This window comes from Kryptolebias marmoratus, linkage group LG9, assembly GCF_001649575.2.
Source record: "Kryptolebias marmoratus isolate JLee-2015 linkage group LG9, ASM164957v2, whole genome shotgun sequence".
In the NCBI taxonomy this organism is placed as follows: Eukaryota; Metazoa; Chordata; class Actinopteri; order Cyprinodontiformes; family Rivulidae; genus Kryptolebias; species Kryptolebias marmoratus.
Window position 1 is genome coordinate 6,818,307 of NC_051438.1, and position 12,200 is coordinate 6,830,506.

At 38.0% G+C, this 12,200-nt stretch overlaps 1 protein-coding gene across 4 annotated transcripts in view; it reads left to right on the forward strand.

Annotated features, from left to right (window-relative positions):
* Positions 1 to 12,200, forward strand: part of il1rapl2 (interleukin 1 receptor accessory protein-like 2) — a 562,673-nt gene that overhangs the window by 463,215 nt on the left and 87,258 nt on the right. For all 4 annotated transcript variants that reach the window (XM_025007400.1, XM_025007402.1, XM_025007401.1 and 1 more), the window contains exon 7: positions 5,376 to 5,450. In XM_025007400.1, coding sequence (XP_024863168.1) covers positions 5,376 to 5,450 — 75 coding nt within the window. The remainder of the gene's footprint in view (positions 1 to 5,375; positions 5,451 to 12,200) is intronic.

Below are 12,200 nucleotides of genomic sequence, written 5' to 3' on the forward strand. Positions count from 1 at the left end.
GAAAAAGGAAAGACAGGGGGGGGGGCACCAGGAGACAGAGAGAAAAGAAACACGTCCGCCTTCCACCAGGAGCAGAAAAAAAAAAAAAAAAAAGTGCACCAAAGCTGTCTCAGTGTGTTTTTAACATGCAGATGATGAAAGAAGGATTGTTAAGCCAAGTTTAGGGGTGGCCAGGACATAACATGAAGGTGCTCCATCTTCAGCAGAACTCAAGCAGCCACAGAGACAGGATGATGATTTTCAGAAAAAAGTGTGATTTATTTACAGGTGCTTGTGTAATTTACAAAATGGAGTTTTAGAAACATCAGGGGGAGCCCAGGCCAAAAACAAAAAACAAAAAATAACAAAAGCAAACAAAACAAATTATCTTAATATTTAGATCACTTAAATATGTACAAAAATAATATTAAACAAAAGATAATTTCTTACTTTCCTTGACTACAAAAAAACAGCACTAAAGAATCTAAAAATAAATGGCATCTCATCCCTATGAACTTGTCAGAAAACTATTGACAAACTAAGTAGTTGGCTGATGTGGCACAGCAGATCGGGCGTGGCTCGTTGGGATGGTCAAAGGAATGAAACTGACAACATCACTTCTGCAGCTCACCTTTATGTAGCGCCGTTTCATCGGCCAGCCAATCCCTGTTCAGCTCATTGGGTTGTTCTGGATTGATCGCAGCTGGGTCACCTAGACACTGATTAACATACATTAGATGTTCACACACAAAACACCTTATGACACTTTTGCTACTGTTTTAAGCTCTTATTTAAAGGGGGCACCATTCTGAATTTATCTATGAACAATATTCAGACCACTTGATTATTTCACCCTTATTGTTTATCAGATCTCAAAGACTGAAGACTGAATTGGTTCATTACAGGGAATTTTTTGATCAGAATATGTTAAAAATAAAAGAGCCCAAAATTGCCTTTTCAGGTTTTATTACCGAACGAAAGATGAATCATAATATTTCAACAAACACACAAAAAAATCAACACTTATACAAAAAAATACCACTGAAAATTTTGGAATAATATTCTGAGTTTTAGCAAATTATCTGAGGCTGATTTAAACAATAAAATTACTTAAATATTTATTAAAGAAAAAACTCTGAAGAAAGAATTAAACCTTTTATGGATAAAAGGACTTTAATTACGAGTTTATCTAAGGCAGACAAATCGTTTGAACAGGACCTTTGATTAGGATCTATATTTAGAGGAGCTCAGATCTAGAACAGCTTACCAGCAGCAGTAAAACTGGTAAAACTAATGTTAAAGTTTTTAACTCTCAGGTGAAACATTGGACAAAACAGAAGCAAACCAGACAATGTGTTTATCCTTCTACATGTACTCCTGTTTTTATCCTGCCCTTATTTGTACTAATTTAACATTTGTGTCTTGATGTGTGTAATATCTAGTTGATAAATTTTAGTCGTAAAAGTCTAACAAAGGACTAGGTAAACTTAACTTTTGGCTAAACAACTTATGTTACAAAGCAATGGTGACATTGTTTTTTCCGCCACCCTTGTCTAATAAATTCACTAAACGAGTCTTTGATCAACAAATTATGAGTTGGTTTTGAAAACTCATCGTCATAATCTCAGACACAAGACAAATAACTTTCTGTTGCATGTCAGTCAGCATCCAGAGAAGAATGAGAACAATGAAACCCATCACAGGATGGTTGGAGAATCGATGATGTTAAGGAAACAAGTTTTGTGCAGAAGAAAATAACAGATTACACAAGAATAATCCCCAGAAATATTAGTTATTTTTCAATGTTTATTCAGACAAATCAACAACAACAACAACAAAAAAAAAAAACATGTTTAAATGAATATGTCTGTGCTCAGTGGATCTGCTGCAGTTTCCATGCCAGGAAGGGCTGCCAGATATGAAATAACAAACTATTGTACTGTTGCTTTAATATGATTTTATTTTGACCCAAACTGCCATACGTGAGTGAAAGTTGCTTTGAATGGAACATCTTTGTGTTGCTGATCATCAAAGTCCAAAGCCAGTCAGTGTTTCTCTTAACACAAAGGCAGGAAGAACTAGTTAGACCTTTTTGCACTGGATGATGCCCCTGCTGTTCTCCACGACCTATCAGATTGAGGCTGGATGGCAGCAAACATGAAGAACCTGCTTCAGTGTAAACCCAAACATGAACCTGCCATGTTCTTAGTACTCGCCAAATAGGTTTGTCTAGATATTTTTCATGCTCTCCTGCTTCCACACCACCCACCCTGTGTCAGGATGCAGCTACAGACACTCCACCGAGGAATGCATTACGCTGCCACCATGATGATAAGCCAAAGCGTTCTTGCTACAGAAGTTTTGTGTGCGCTCAAAACCATTGTGGACCTATCACACTCTATTAGGTGTAATAGGAAGTCCAGTGTGTTCTTAAGACACACTTGAAGGCCTGGCAAAAACCCTGCAAAGACCATTCATTTTCTTGATGCTGTTTTTTTTTTTTACATCATAGTGAGGTCACCATTCAGAGTGAAGGGGGCCTTAAATGAGGCTGCTGGGGTAAAAGCAGTAATTAAGGCAGGAAAAACCCAGTTTGGTGAAAAAAGTCAAATGAGAATTTCTATTATACTTAAGACAGTAATTAAAGAAAACTTTTATAGTCACAGTGCTTTATAGAAACGCTTGTCACACGTTGGCACCAGCCCTTGTCAGAGGTGCAGAGATATATCAATGGAACTGAACTGAACTGAACGACTAAACATGGATTCTACATGACAGTTTTGCAGTATAGTAAAGTAAAGTAAAAAATATATAGTAAAGACACATAACCACATTGACACAAGACACATTGTTCTTGTTGATGCAGTGACAAGTTGTAGACCAAGTTGTAGTTAATGAGGACCAGCCTTTGTCATATTTGGCTTACAGATGCTGGAGACCGGTGATCTTTTGGCAGAGCAAAGACAGCCCCTGCAGACTTTTTTATGATTGTTATGGCGTAAAACCTGCAATCAAAGTTGCAATGTTTTGTAGTTATTTGTTGTTGTTTTTTTTAATAACATGGCAAGAACAAAGCTCCTTGTAACCTTTGTAAATGAGGCCCAGAGTATTAACAAACAGGAAAATAATAAATTCAGTACTCATCATAAGCAAAACACTGAAGAAATTACACAGAACAATGTTACCCTAACTCATAAAATATACTGCATATTTGAGTGTTTTCTCCCTTGGCCTGCAGCAGAGCAATAAGACTTGTTTTTATTTGTAATCATTTCTCTCATACTTGCTCACACACTGACCCACTCAGGCCAGCACACCATTGTAAGTTTATGCTTCGGTTTCTCTAACATTTTTCACAAATGTGCATTTCAATCAAACTCACTTTGTTTCTTTTAGCACTCGTAACTTGTCTAGATACAACAGCCTTATGGTCATTTGTGGCACGTGTAGTTCTCACTTTCTGTATCGAGGCTCAGACAGTAGCTAGCTGGGTAGGTGGAGTTTGTACTCCATTTCAAGCAGCATATCAGCTGGAGCATCAGCTGAATGCCCCACTCAGATGCAGTGGGGAAAGCAGCGTACGCCCACTTTGAATATGACTGATATAAACAAAACAAAGTTGTTTCAATGCCAAGGTCTAAATCTCATAAATGAAGTCAGTGATTCTGCTGAATATGATGAATTACGCGTTCTGCGTGAACCATCAGGGGACTTTTTTTTTTTTTTTTTTTGTTTTTTCAAGGTCCTTGAGGCCCAGTTAGGCTGTCAGCTCTTAATGACATAACACATTGTTCAGACTGGTTGTGTCTGATTTTAGGTGACACCACCCCCGCCAGCAAGCACTTTATCCTCTGAGGGAGGGGGGGGACAACTCCTCCCTCCTCCTTTGTTCTTCGCACATCCCCGCTTCAAGCCAGCTCATAGTATGGATGACTAAAGCTAGTATTGAAAGCACTTTCCACTAGAGCCACATTCATCCATTTTCAGTCACAAATGCCCACACATTTATACACAGATACACAGATCGGTGATCTTGCCCAGGAACATCATGTGACAGGAGGTAGCTGGAGTCAAACCTCCAACCTTCCGATTATAAGTCAACTACTCTGCCCACTGAGCCACAGTCGCCCAGGTTTATACTTGACACACTGAACATTGCACAAGGCTGCACCTCCCATTTTTTGTGACTTGGCTCCATTCAAAATGGATGATGTTGGTGCTCTAGCAGAGCTGGTTTGCTGGTTTGCCTGTATCAGCATTCATATGATCCCTCTATGAGAGATCACAAAGATGATCAAATGGCTCAAAACTCATGGAGACTGCTGATGCAGTTGATAAAAAAGAGTGTTTATAGACCACAGAGGGAAGAAATTTTGTTTCTTTGATGGGCAAATCAGAACCAATAATACAGTATAGCTAACTGTCCTTATAATGTCATTTATGTACTCAACATTTCATTTGAAGCAAATACATCAAAGAAAGTCAAACTGAATGCTTTCAGTTTAAACATTCTCTGTGTATCACAGCCAGAAACACAACACTTCTCCCTCCTGAACATGTGCAGCCATATTTGATGTGTGACAACCGTCTGCTCTCTTTTTTTACCACATTTCCACTGGTTATGTAGTGTACTACCACCTGTCTTTTCGGAGAATACTGCACCAACGTAAGTGTCAAGGATAAATGCCTACAACGCACGTTTAGGTCCGCACGCCATTCATTGAGTCCTGCACGACACCACAAAGCACAACTATATTTGAGCCTTAAAAAAGAATGGGCCTTGTCATTCTCGGGAATGTTCTGCAGTAGAAAAGTACCCGTCAGGTGACAATTTCAGTCAATGATGGACATGCTGCAAAATGCCTTTCTGCCACTTTCATGTAATACTTCACATGATTGATTATCACAGATTTTAGTGGTAATATTTAATGGAACATGATTTTCTGGTGTCAGGAAGGCAATCTCAACAGGGCTGAGATGATTGTTCAAATTTGTGAACTAGTTGCAGTGACTGGTCAAAATTCTTGAATTTAAAATTGCGCAAAGAGATGCAATCACAACGCCACAATTTTTTGGAAGGACTGAAAAATTAGCCCACAACAACATGATGGTTTTAGAGGATTTGTCACAGAAAGACTTAATGCTGAAACTAAAATATTTGTTCATGTTTTTGTACCCAAACCAATGATACATACAGACTGAGAGTTACAGTGACTTTACACAAGCCATGAAATTAAATCAGCTTTTATTTTATCTTTCAAGATTTATGCTTTGTCTTTTAGAATTGTGAGTCCATTATACAATGATGTACCCAGCCAAGTCTGTTTAGTTTGAAGCTGTCACACAGTAATAACCTGCTTTTTCTGTGTATCTCTTCTTTTTTTTATTCACCTCAGCTCTGCAGACAACTCAGCCTCCCAAGGTCCTTTTTCCTCCAGAAAGACAAGACACAGCGATAGAAATCACACCTGGTAAGAAACATCAACTCATCTCTATTTAATCTCATCTTAAAGTTTTAATCCTCAGCGTACCGATTTTTAGTGTCTCCATTCTTGGTGCAAAGTGCTGAGTGATACAGGTTTCTGTCTTATAATGGGATGTCCTGTGGGCATTCTTCCATGGAAGCCTCAGGTTTTACTGTGTCAACAGATGGGATCAGTGATACCTGAATGCAACACCTCAGGCCCAGATAAACTGTGAGGCTTGAGTTTTACCTGATATGTGCTAACAGAAGACTAACGTGGAGGGTTTTGCAGTGTGGAATGATTGCACACTAGATAAACAGAAAAATGGCAAAATAAAATAATTGTTAGTAATTTATGTGGTAGAATCAGATTCCCTGTGGCTCGTGTTGAAGAAGAGGGTGTAAACACCAACGAAGATTGTGTGCAAAAACTCCAACACCATAAACACTGTTTCATAGCTCAGAGTTTATAGCTAGTCTGCAGAAATGTTCCTTCACAGTTCTAGGATCTGGGTAGCATCTGTGTGTCGGGAGGCTGTTTTTAGAAATAATAGCATCTGGATTTTTTCCCATGTTTCTATATATTTAAAAAATATTTAAAACTTCACGAACAAACTCTATATTAGGCCAAGATTATGCTGTTTTTATGTGCTGTCATGTGTTTTACAAGACTAAATCATGTATATTTGTTTGTTTGAAATACATCATAAAAATTAATGTTGCTACCTAAGATGGAAGATGGAGGTGATAAGTGTTGACATCTAAAATATATTTTTTTTTTTTCTCTAAATTCAGTTTTTAGAGGCAGGCAATTATGTAATTGCCTGTGTGTAGACCTCATTTTACTACCACACTTACTACCAACCTACTTTTAGTATGGAAAAAAGAAAGTTCCATCTTTTAATAAAATAAAAGATAAAAATGATCTGAACTTTATCAGGTTCTAAAATTATTTAAATCTTACCTCCCGAGTACAAAAACACACAAGAAATTCCCCCATATCATTATTTATAACAAAAATCAAGCCCAAAAAATCTGTATGGAAAAACTAAGTCCACCTTTGCTGCTTCCACAGAATTTAAAACATAAATTATCAGCCTAGTGGTGCTGATCAAATGTACTGATTAACTGATCATCATCAGTGTAAGCAACTCTATAAAAGCAGGAGTTTTGTCAGTTTGCTGCTCTGGAGCAGACAGGTGAGTGTAACACAATGCCAAGAAGGAAAGGCATCAGCAACGACCTTAGAGAAGCAGCTCTTGCTGTCCATCAATCTGGGAAGGGTTAAAGGTCATTCTCAAACTATTTGGAGTCCATCATTCTACAGAGAGAAAAATTATTTATACATGTGGAAAACCTTTAAAACAGCTGCCAATCTTTCCAGGAATGGCAGTAAGTTCACAAAAAGGTAAGACTGTTTAATGCTCAGAGGAATGAAACAAAAATCCCAGAGCCCCATCTCAGATTCAACAGGCTTCAGATAGGAGGTTAAAGGTTAAAGTTCATGACAGGACAATTAGAAAAAGACTAAACAAGTATGACTTGTTTGAGGGGTTGTATGAAAAGCCTCTTCTCTCTAAATTAAACATGGCAGCACGACTTAGGTTTGTAAAGTTGCATCTAAATGAACAACAAGACCTTTAGAACAATGTTATTCAGACAGTTGAGACCAATATAGGGATGTTTATGCATTTTGCATAGGGCCATGTTTGGTATTAACCAAACACGCCATATCAGAACAAAGTCTGTCCTTGTTAATCTAGATTATAGTTTGGGCTTGTTTTGCAGGCACAGGACTTGGGCAGATATTGAGTTGACCATGAACTCCTTTGTAGACCAAAATATAAGAGTGAAATGTGAGTCCAGAACAATGATCCCAAACAGCAGCTAATCAACAACAGAATAGCTGATAAAGAAAAGAATCAAGGTGCTACAACGGTCCAGTCAAAGTTCAGACTTCAACTTTGAGGTTTATTATTTCAGACCTCCTGATTGAAATGCTGTGGTGCGACATTAAAGGCTCTTTTCTATTGGCTCAACTCAACCCTACTTGGGTCGATCTGCCGGGGGTTCAAAGTCTTTATACTGGGTGGTCCTACCCACTTTCAGTTCACTTTTGAAACCTCCTCCATCGAGCTTAGGATTTGATGTCAGCAGACTGCAGGCTACTGGTTTGCAAGAGAGCGTTTTCTTCACAAGAAACCCACTGGTTTTTAAAACCTCACAACTGCAGTATACATTTTTTGTTATTTACTTTTTAAAAAAATATATCAAATCCATTAAAATGGTAACACATAAACCAACACTGTGGAACTATGAGGAGGAGCAAATGTTTCTGTGCTTGTTGGCTGACAAAGAATTCAGAAGGAGCTCGACCAAATGGACTCAACTCAACCACAACATTTTTGGAAACCATGGCAGACAGTGTTGAGTGTTTTTTGACTTTATTTCTCTTATTTACTGTTGGTGGTAAGTTTTGGGCAGCCGTGCTACAACCACCCGCCCATATTGAGTCAATAATCAGTTAAATGTAAAACAACTGAGACCGTGTAGAACCGAGTTGGGTCAAATAAGGGCAAAGTGAGTTGTGCTGAGACTGGACTATCAAAAAATGACTTAAGAAAGCTGTACAGAAACCAATGTTTGCAACCATCTGTGATTTGGCACAATGTTTAAAAGAAGAGTGGAACAAATTTCCTTCACAACCATGTGAAATACTGTTAAAGTCATAAAACCGCTTCTGACAGTTTTTGCTGCTAAAGAATGTTCCTCAAGCTGTTGAATGACGGGGTGAACTTCCATTTTGGCTTCATTTTTGTTTGTTAAATAATGACAAGGGGAATATATTGTGGGGGGGTTGTACACTTGAAGTTAGATTTGCTTAATTATAGAATCCACAAATTGAAAGAAAGTGGGATTTCTTTTTTATTTCTTTACTGATTTTTTTCTTTCTTTAAATTTGCGTAAAACATGTTTAATGTGGGTCGGTGCTGAAAGTTGCTCATACTGTGGCCATGTTGCCTTAATCATCACAGCACCAGCTGCTATTGTTCCTGGGGGTCTAATGAAGAATCGCATTAGAAAGCCCTGAACAATCATTGTCTCGATCTGTGGGGAAGTCAGAGGTCAGGTTTGGCTACAGAACAGCAGCCACAGAGCTGGCAGGGAGTTAGCATCTTGGGTGAGTTAAATGAAGGGTGCTGGATCTTTGAACACTCCATTGGCCTCTTGCTCTCTGTCAGTGTGCACTCTACCCTTTGCGTTCCTGCTGCGTTTTTGTTCTTCCATCCCTTCCAGTCAGTGAATAACAATGACCCATGAGCAGACATGTTCTCAATCCAATTTAAAAGTTTTCGGAGTGCACACAGGACCCTCCAAGGCCTGATCGTCTGATGACACCTGGCAAATGACCAAAACGGTGACATTTTCAAAGAGTCTTTCATTTCGTTCATTTTTGATTTTTAGCCAAACAACAATTGTTTGAGTTGGCAGCAGACGACCACCTCAAAATGTCATTTTAGAACAAAATCAATGAGAGAAATAAGAGAAAAATTAACCAGTGAAATGATCTAATTAAGATTTGCTTGTGTGCTAAACAGTGTGTGTTGGGTTCTGCATTTAGCCCAGTTGGCTGCCATCCTCACCAGCTGTGTGTGTGTGATTGTGAAAGTGCACAAGTGTGTGCATGCATGCATATGCCCTGCTGTTCAGCGGTCTCTCTGACAATGTTAACACTGTAGGCAGTGCTGTGTTTGAATGTGTGTATCAGTCAGTGTGTTTGTTGGTTTAAACTCCAGACTCATGTAGTAACAAATAGGCCCTGAGGCCTCAGTACTCTGACTGCAGCAGGGACACCTTTTAATGGGCACCACAGTATCACCCCCACCTCACACTCTCTTGAAAAAATAAAGGCAGCCTATAACACACACACACACACACACACACACACACTGTCACAGTGTGACCTCGTGGTACATTTTTTAATTATCGACTTGTTTTAACCTGAGGGAGGGATTCACATCAGCAACCACACTGTTGTTGCTCATTTTCTTTTTCCTCCACATCTCCTTTCTGCTACACGCTTCCTGTTTTCTCCCCTTTGTTTTTTTCTTCTTTTTATCCCCTCATCCTTTATTTCTGAAAATATATCATACATGAAACAAGCAACTTTTTAGTTTATGAGTTCTTTTCTTCACTGTTTTCATTCTTTAGAGCGGACGTCGGTTATGGATGATTATCAGATTATTATGTTTTAATTCTGACATAGGCTGAATGCAATTTGCAGACAAGAAATATACATTTAAAAATTGATTCATAACATACACTACAATCTGTACATTTAAAATCAAATCAATGTTAATTATATAGCACATTTAAAAACAACTGCTGTTGGCTAAAGAGCTGCACATAAAACAATAAATAGCAAAAAGATAATATTAAACTTTAAAATCCATTCTTAAACATGCATGGAGCAAATGAGGAGAACTAATCTTCTCAAGGTTAAAATTCAAATCAAATATCACCCCCAAATCTTTTACCTGAGATTTTACAAATGGCTCAAAGCTACCCAGAACTGTAGGAAGGCCCTGCAGTTTCCACAAGGACTAAGACAATAACTTCTGTTTTATTCTCATTGAAATATAGTAAGTTTGAAGTAATCCAAACTTTTACTTAGGCAAGACCATCAAACAGTGACTCTAGTGAATAAATGCGCTTCACCTGTAGGTAGATCTCAGTTTTGTCTGCATAAAAATGAAAAAAGATGTTATATTTCTAAAGATGTAGCCTAAGAGAAGCATGTAGATTGAAAATAAAATAGGTCCAAGACTAGAACCTTGGGGAACTCAACATGTGAGAAGGGATGAGGAGAAAACAAATATTCTGAGGTTTAAAGAGGAAATTCTGTCAGACAGGTAAGACCTTAACCAGTCTAATGCAGAGGCCTTTGATATCACAGAGCTCCAGCCTGGAGATCAGAATACTGTGGTCACCTGTGCCAAAGGCAGCTGTTAGGTCTAAAAGCAGAAGAACAGCCTCCAGTCTCCTTGCAGCAGATTAAAGATCATTAAAAACCTTAAAAGTGCAGTTTCTGTGCTGTGAAGGGCTTTAAAACTGAACTGATTTTTTTTTAAATATGTTGTGTGCATTTAAAAAGGACTGCAGCTGCAAAGATACTATCTTTCCAAAGTTTGTGATAAAAAATGAAGTTTTGTAATGGGCCTAAAAGTTGAAAGGATAGAAGAGTCAAAGTTAGGTTTCTTCAGCAACAGCTGCACAACTGCATGTTTGAAACAGTCTAGAAGCACACCAGACACCAGGCTGCTGTTATAAACTGCTAGAATGTCAGACCCAACAACTAAAAAACTTTCTTTAGAAAATGAGTTGGAACATCATTTGGATAGGGGGATGTCTTCTTGTTGTTAACAATTTTTTTCCAGCTGAATAAAACACACAGGCTCAAACTGATTAAAGCCATTGGAACTTGTCATGGTGAGGTTTTGTATCTTGTTTGTAAAAAATACTGCAGGAACTATTCATAGGTCTCTGAGGAGTTATCAAGGTCATACAAAGAGCTGTCTAAGATATTAATTGTTCAAAACCTCACTTCAAAAGAAAAAAAACTATTACTTTAAAAACTAAACTGATGATTACAAAAAGTATACTTTAGTTCTGTTGCTGTGGGTATTTTCTGAGTTTGGGGTGTATTATCCAATAGGGACTGTAGATCAGTGGTCAGTGCTGTGGTCTTGTAATCATGAGGCTGCAGGTTCGAGTCCAGGAAGGAAATCTGAAATAAAACAATCTCCTAATTTTGCTTGTGAGTTCACTCACTGTGGTGACCCCTGCAGGGGAGAGCAGGCGAAGGACGAGTGTATAATATCCAATTCAAGTTTTCGTTACCTAATAAACTTCCTGTAATGTTTTTCTCCTAAACTTTTTATTTTTTACATTTTTTAAGTTTTGAACTCTCAGGCCTGGCCATAAATCATAAATTTTTGGTGAGCAGATAAAATAAATGAAGTCAGCAGTCTATTCACATAAAAACACAGGCATATTTAATTGAGTAATTAGCAAACAATGAGTTTCCATTATTTTTCAAAGTGTGAGTCAGGAGAACGGAACTGATGAAGCAAACTAATGAAAGCACGCTACAGAGTGAAAATTAATGGCAATGCTAGGCCAGTGTGCTGAGAGGGCACAGAAAACCAAAACATGAGAAATTGCATTATGACTTAGTAAATTAAACACAATTCATTTAATAATTAGTAATGTATAATGTTCCCCGCATTCATCACAGGGTCACTCATTCTTTTCACGTTCATCAGTTACTTTATGTTATTTTCCTTATCAATGTGCTCAGTATTACATATCAGGCACGTTAAAAGTCAACGAGGCCATACAACAGTGTAACCTGTACGTTCCCGTTTCACTCTACCCAATATATTATCAGCTGTTTGATCCATGTTTCCATCTGTTTCCATTTCTGTCACTGTGTCCTCTTTCAGTTTATTCATAGTTTCGGAAAGCAATCACTCAGTATATGTACAGTGACATCTGATTAACGTTTGGAGTCATTCCAATTCAAGATGGATGCCACAGCTAATCAACATTAGCCAACACAAAAATGATCGGTTATAGATGTTGAGTTAAAATTTGGTGTGGAGCTGAGAGTCATTCACATCTCATATACTGAGATTGTGCATAACACTGTTTTTTTAAGGTTTGACCAAAACATCAACAACCTCATCATTTGTCA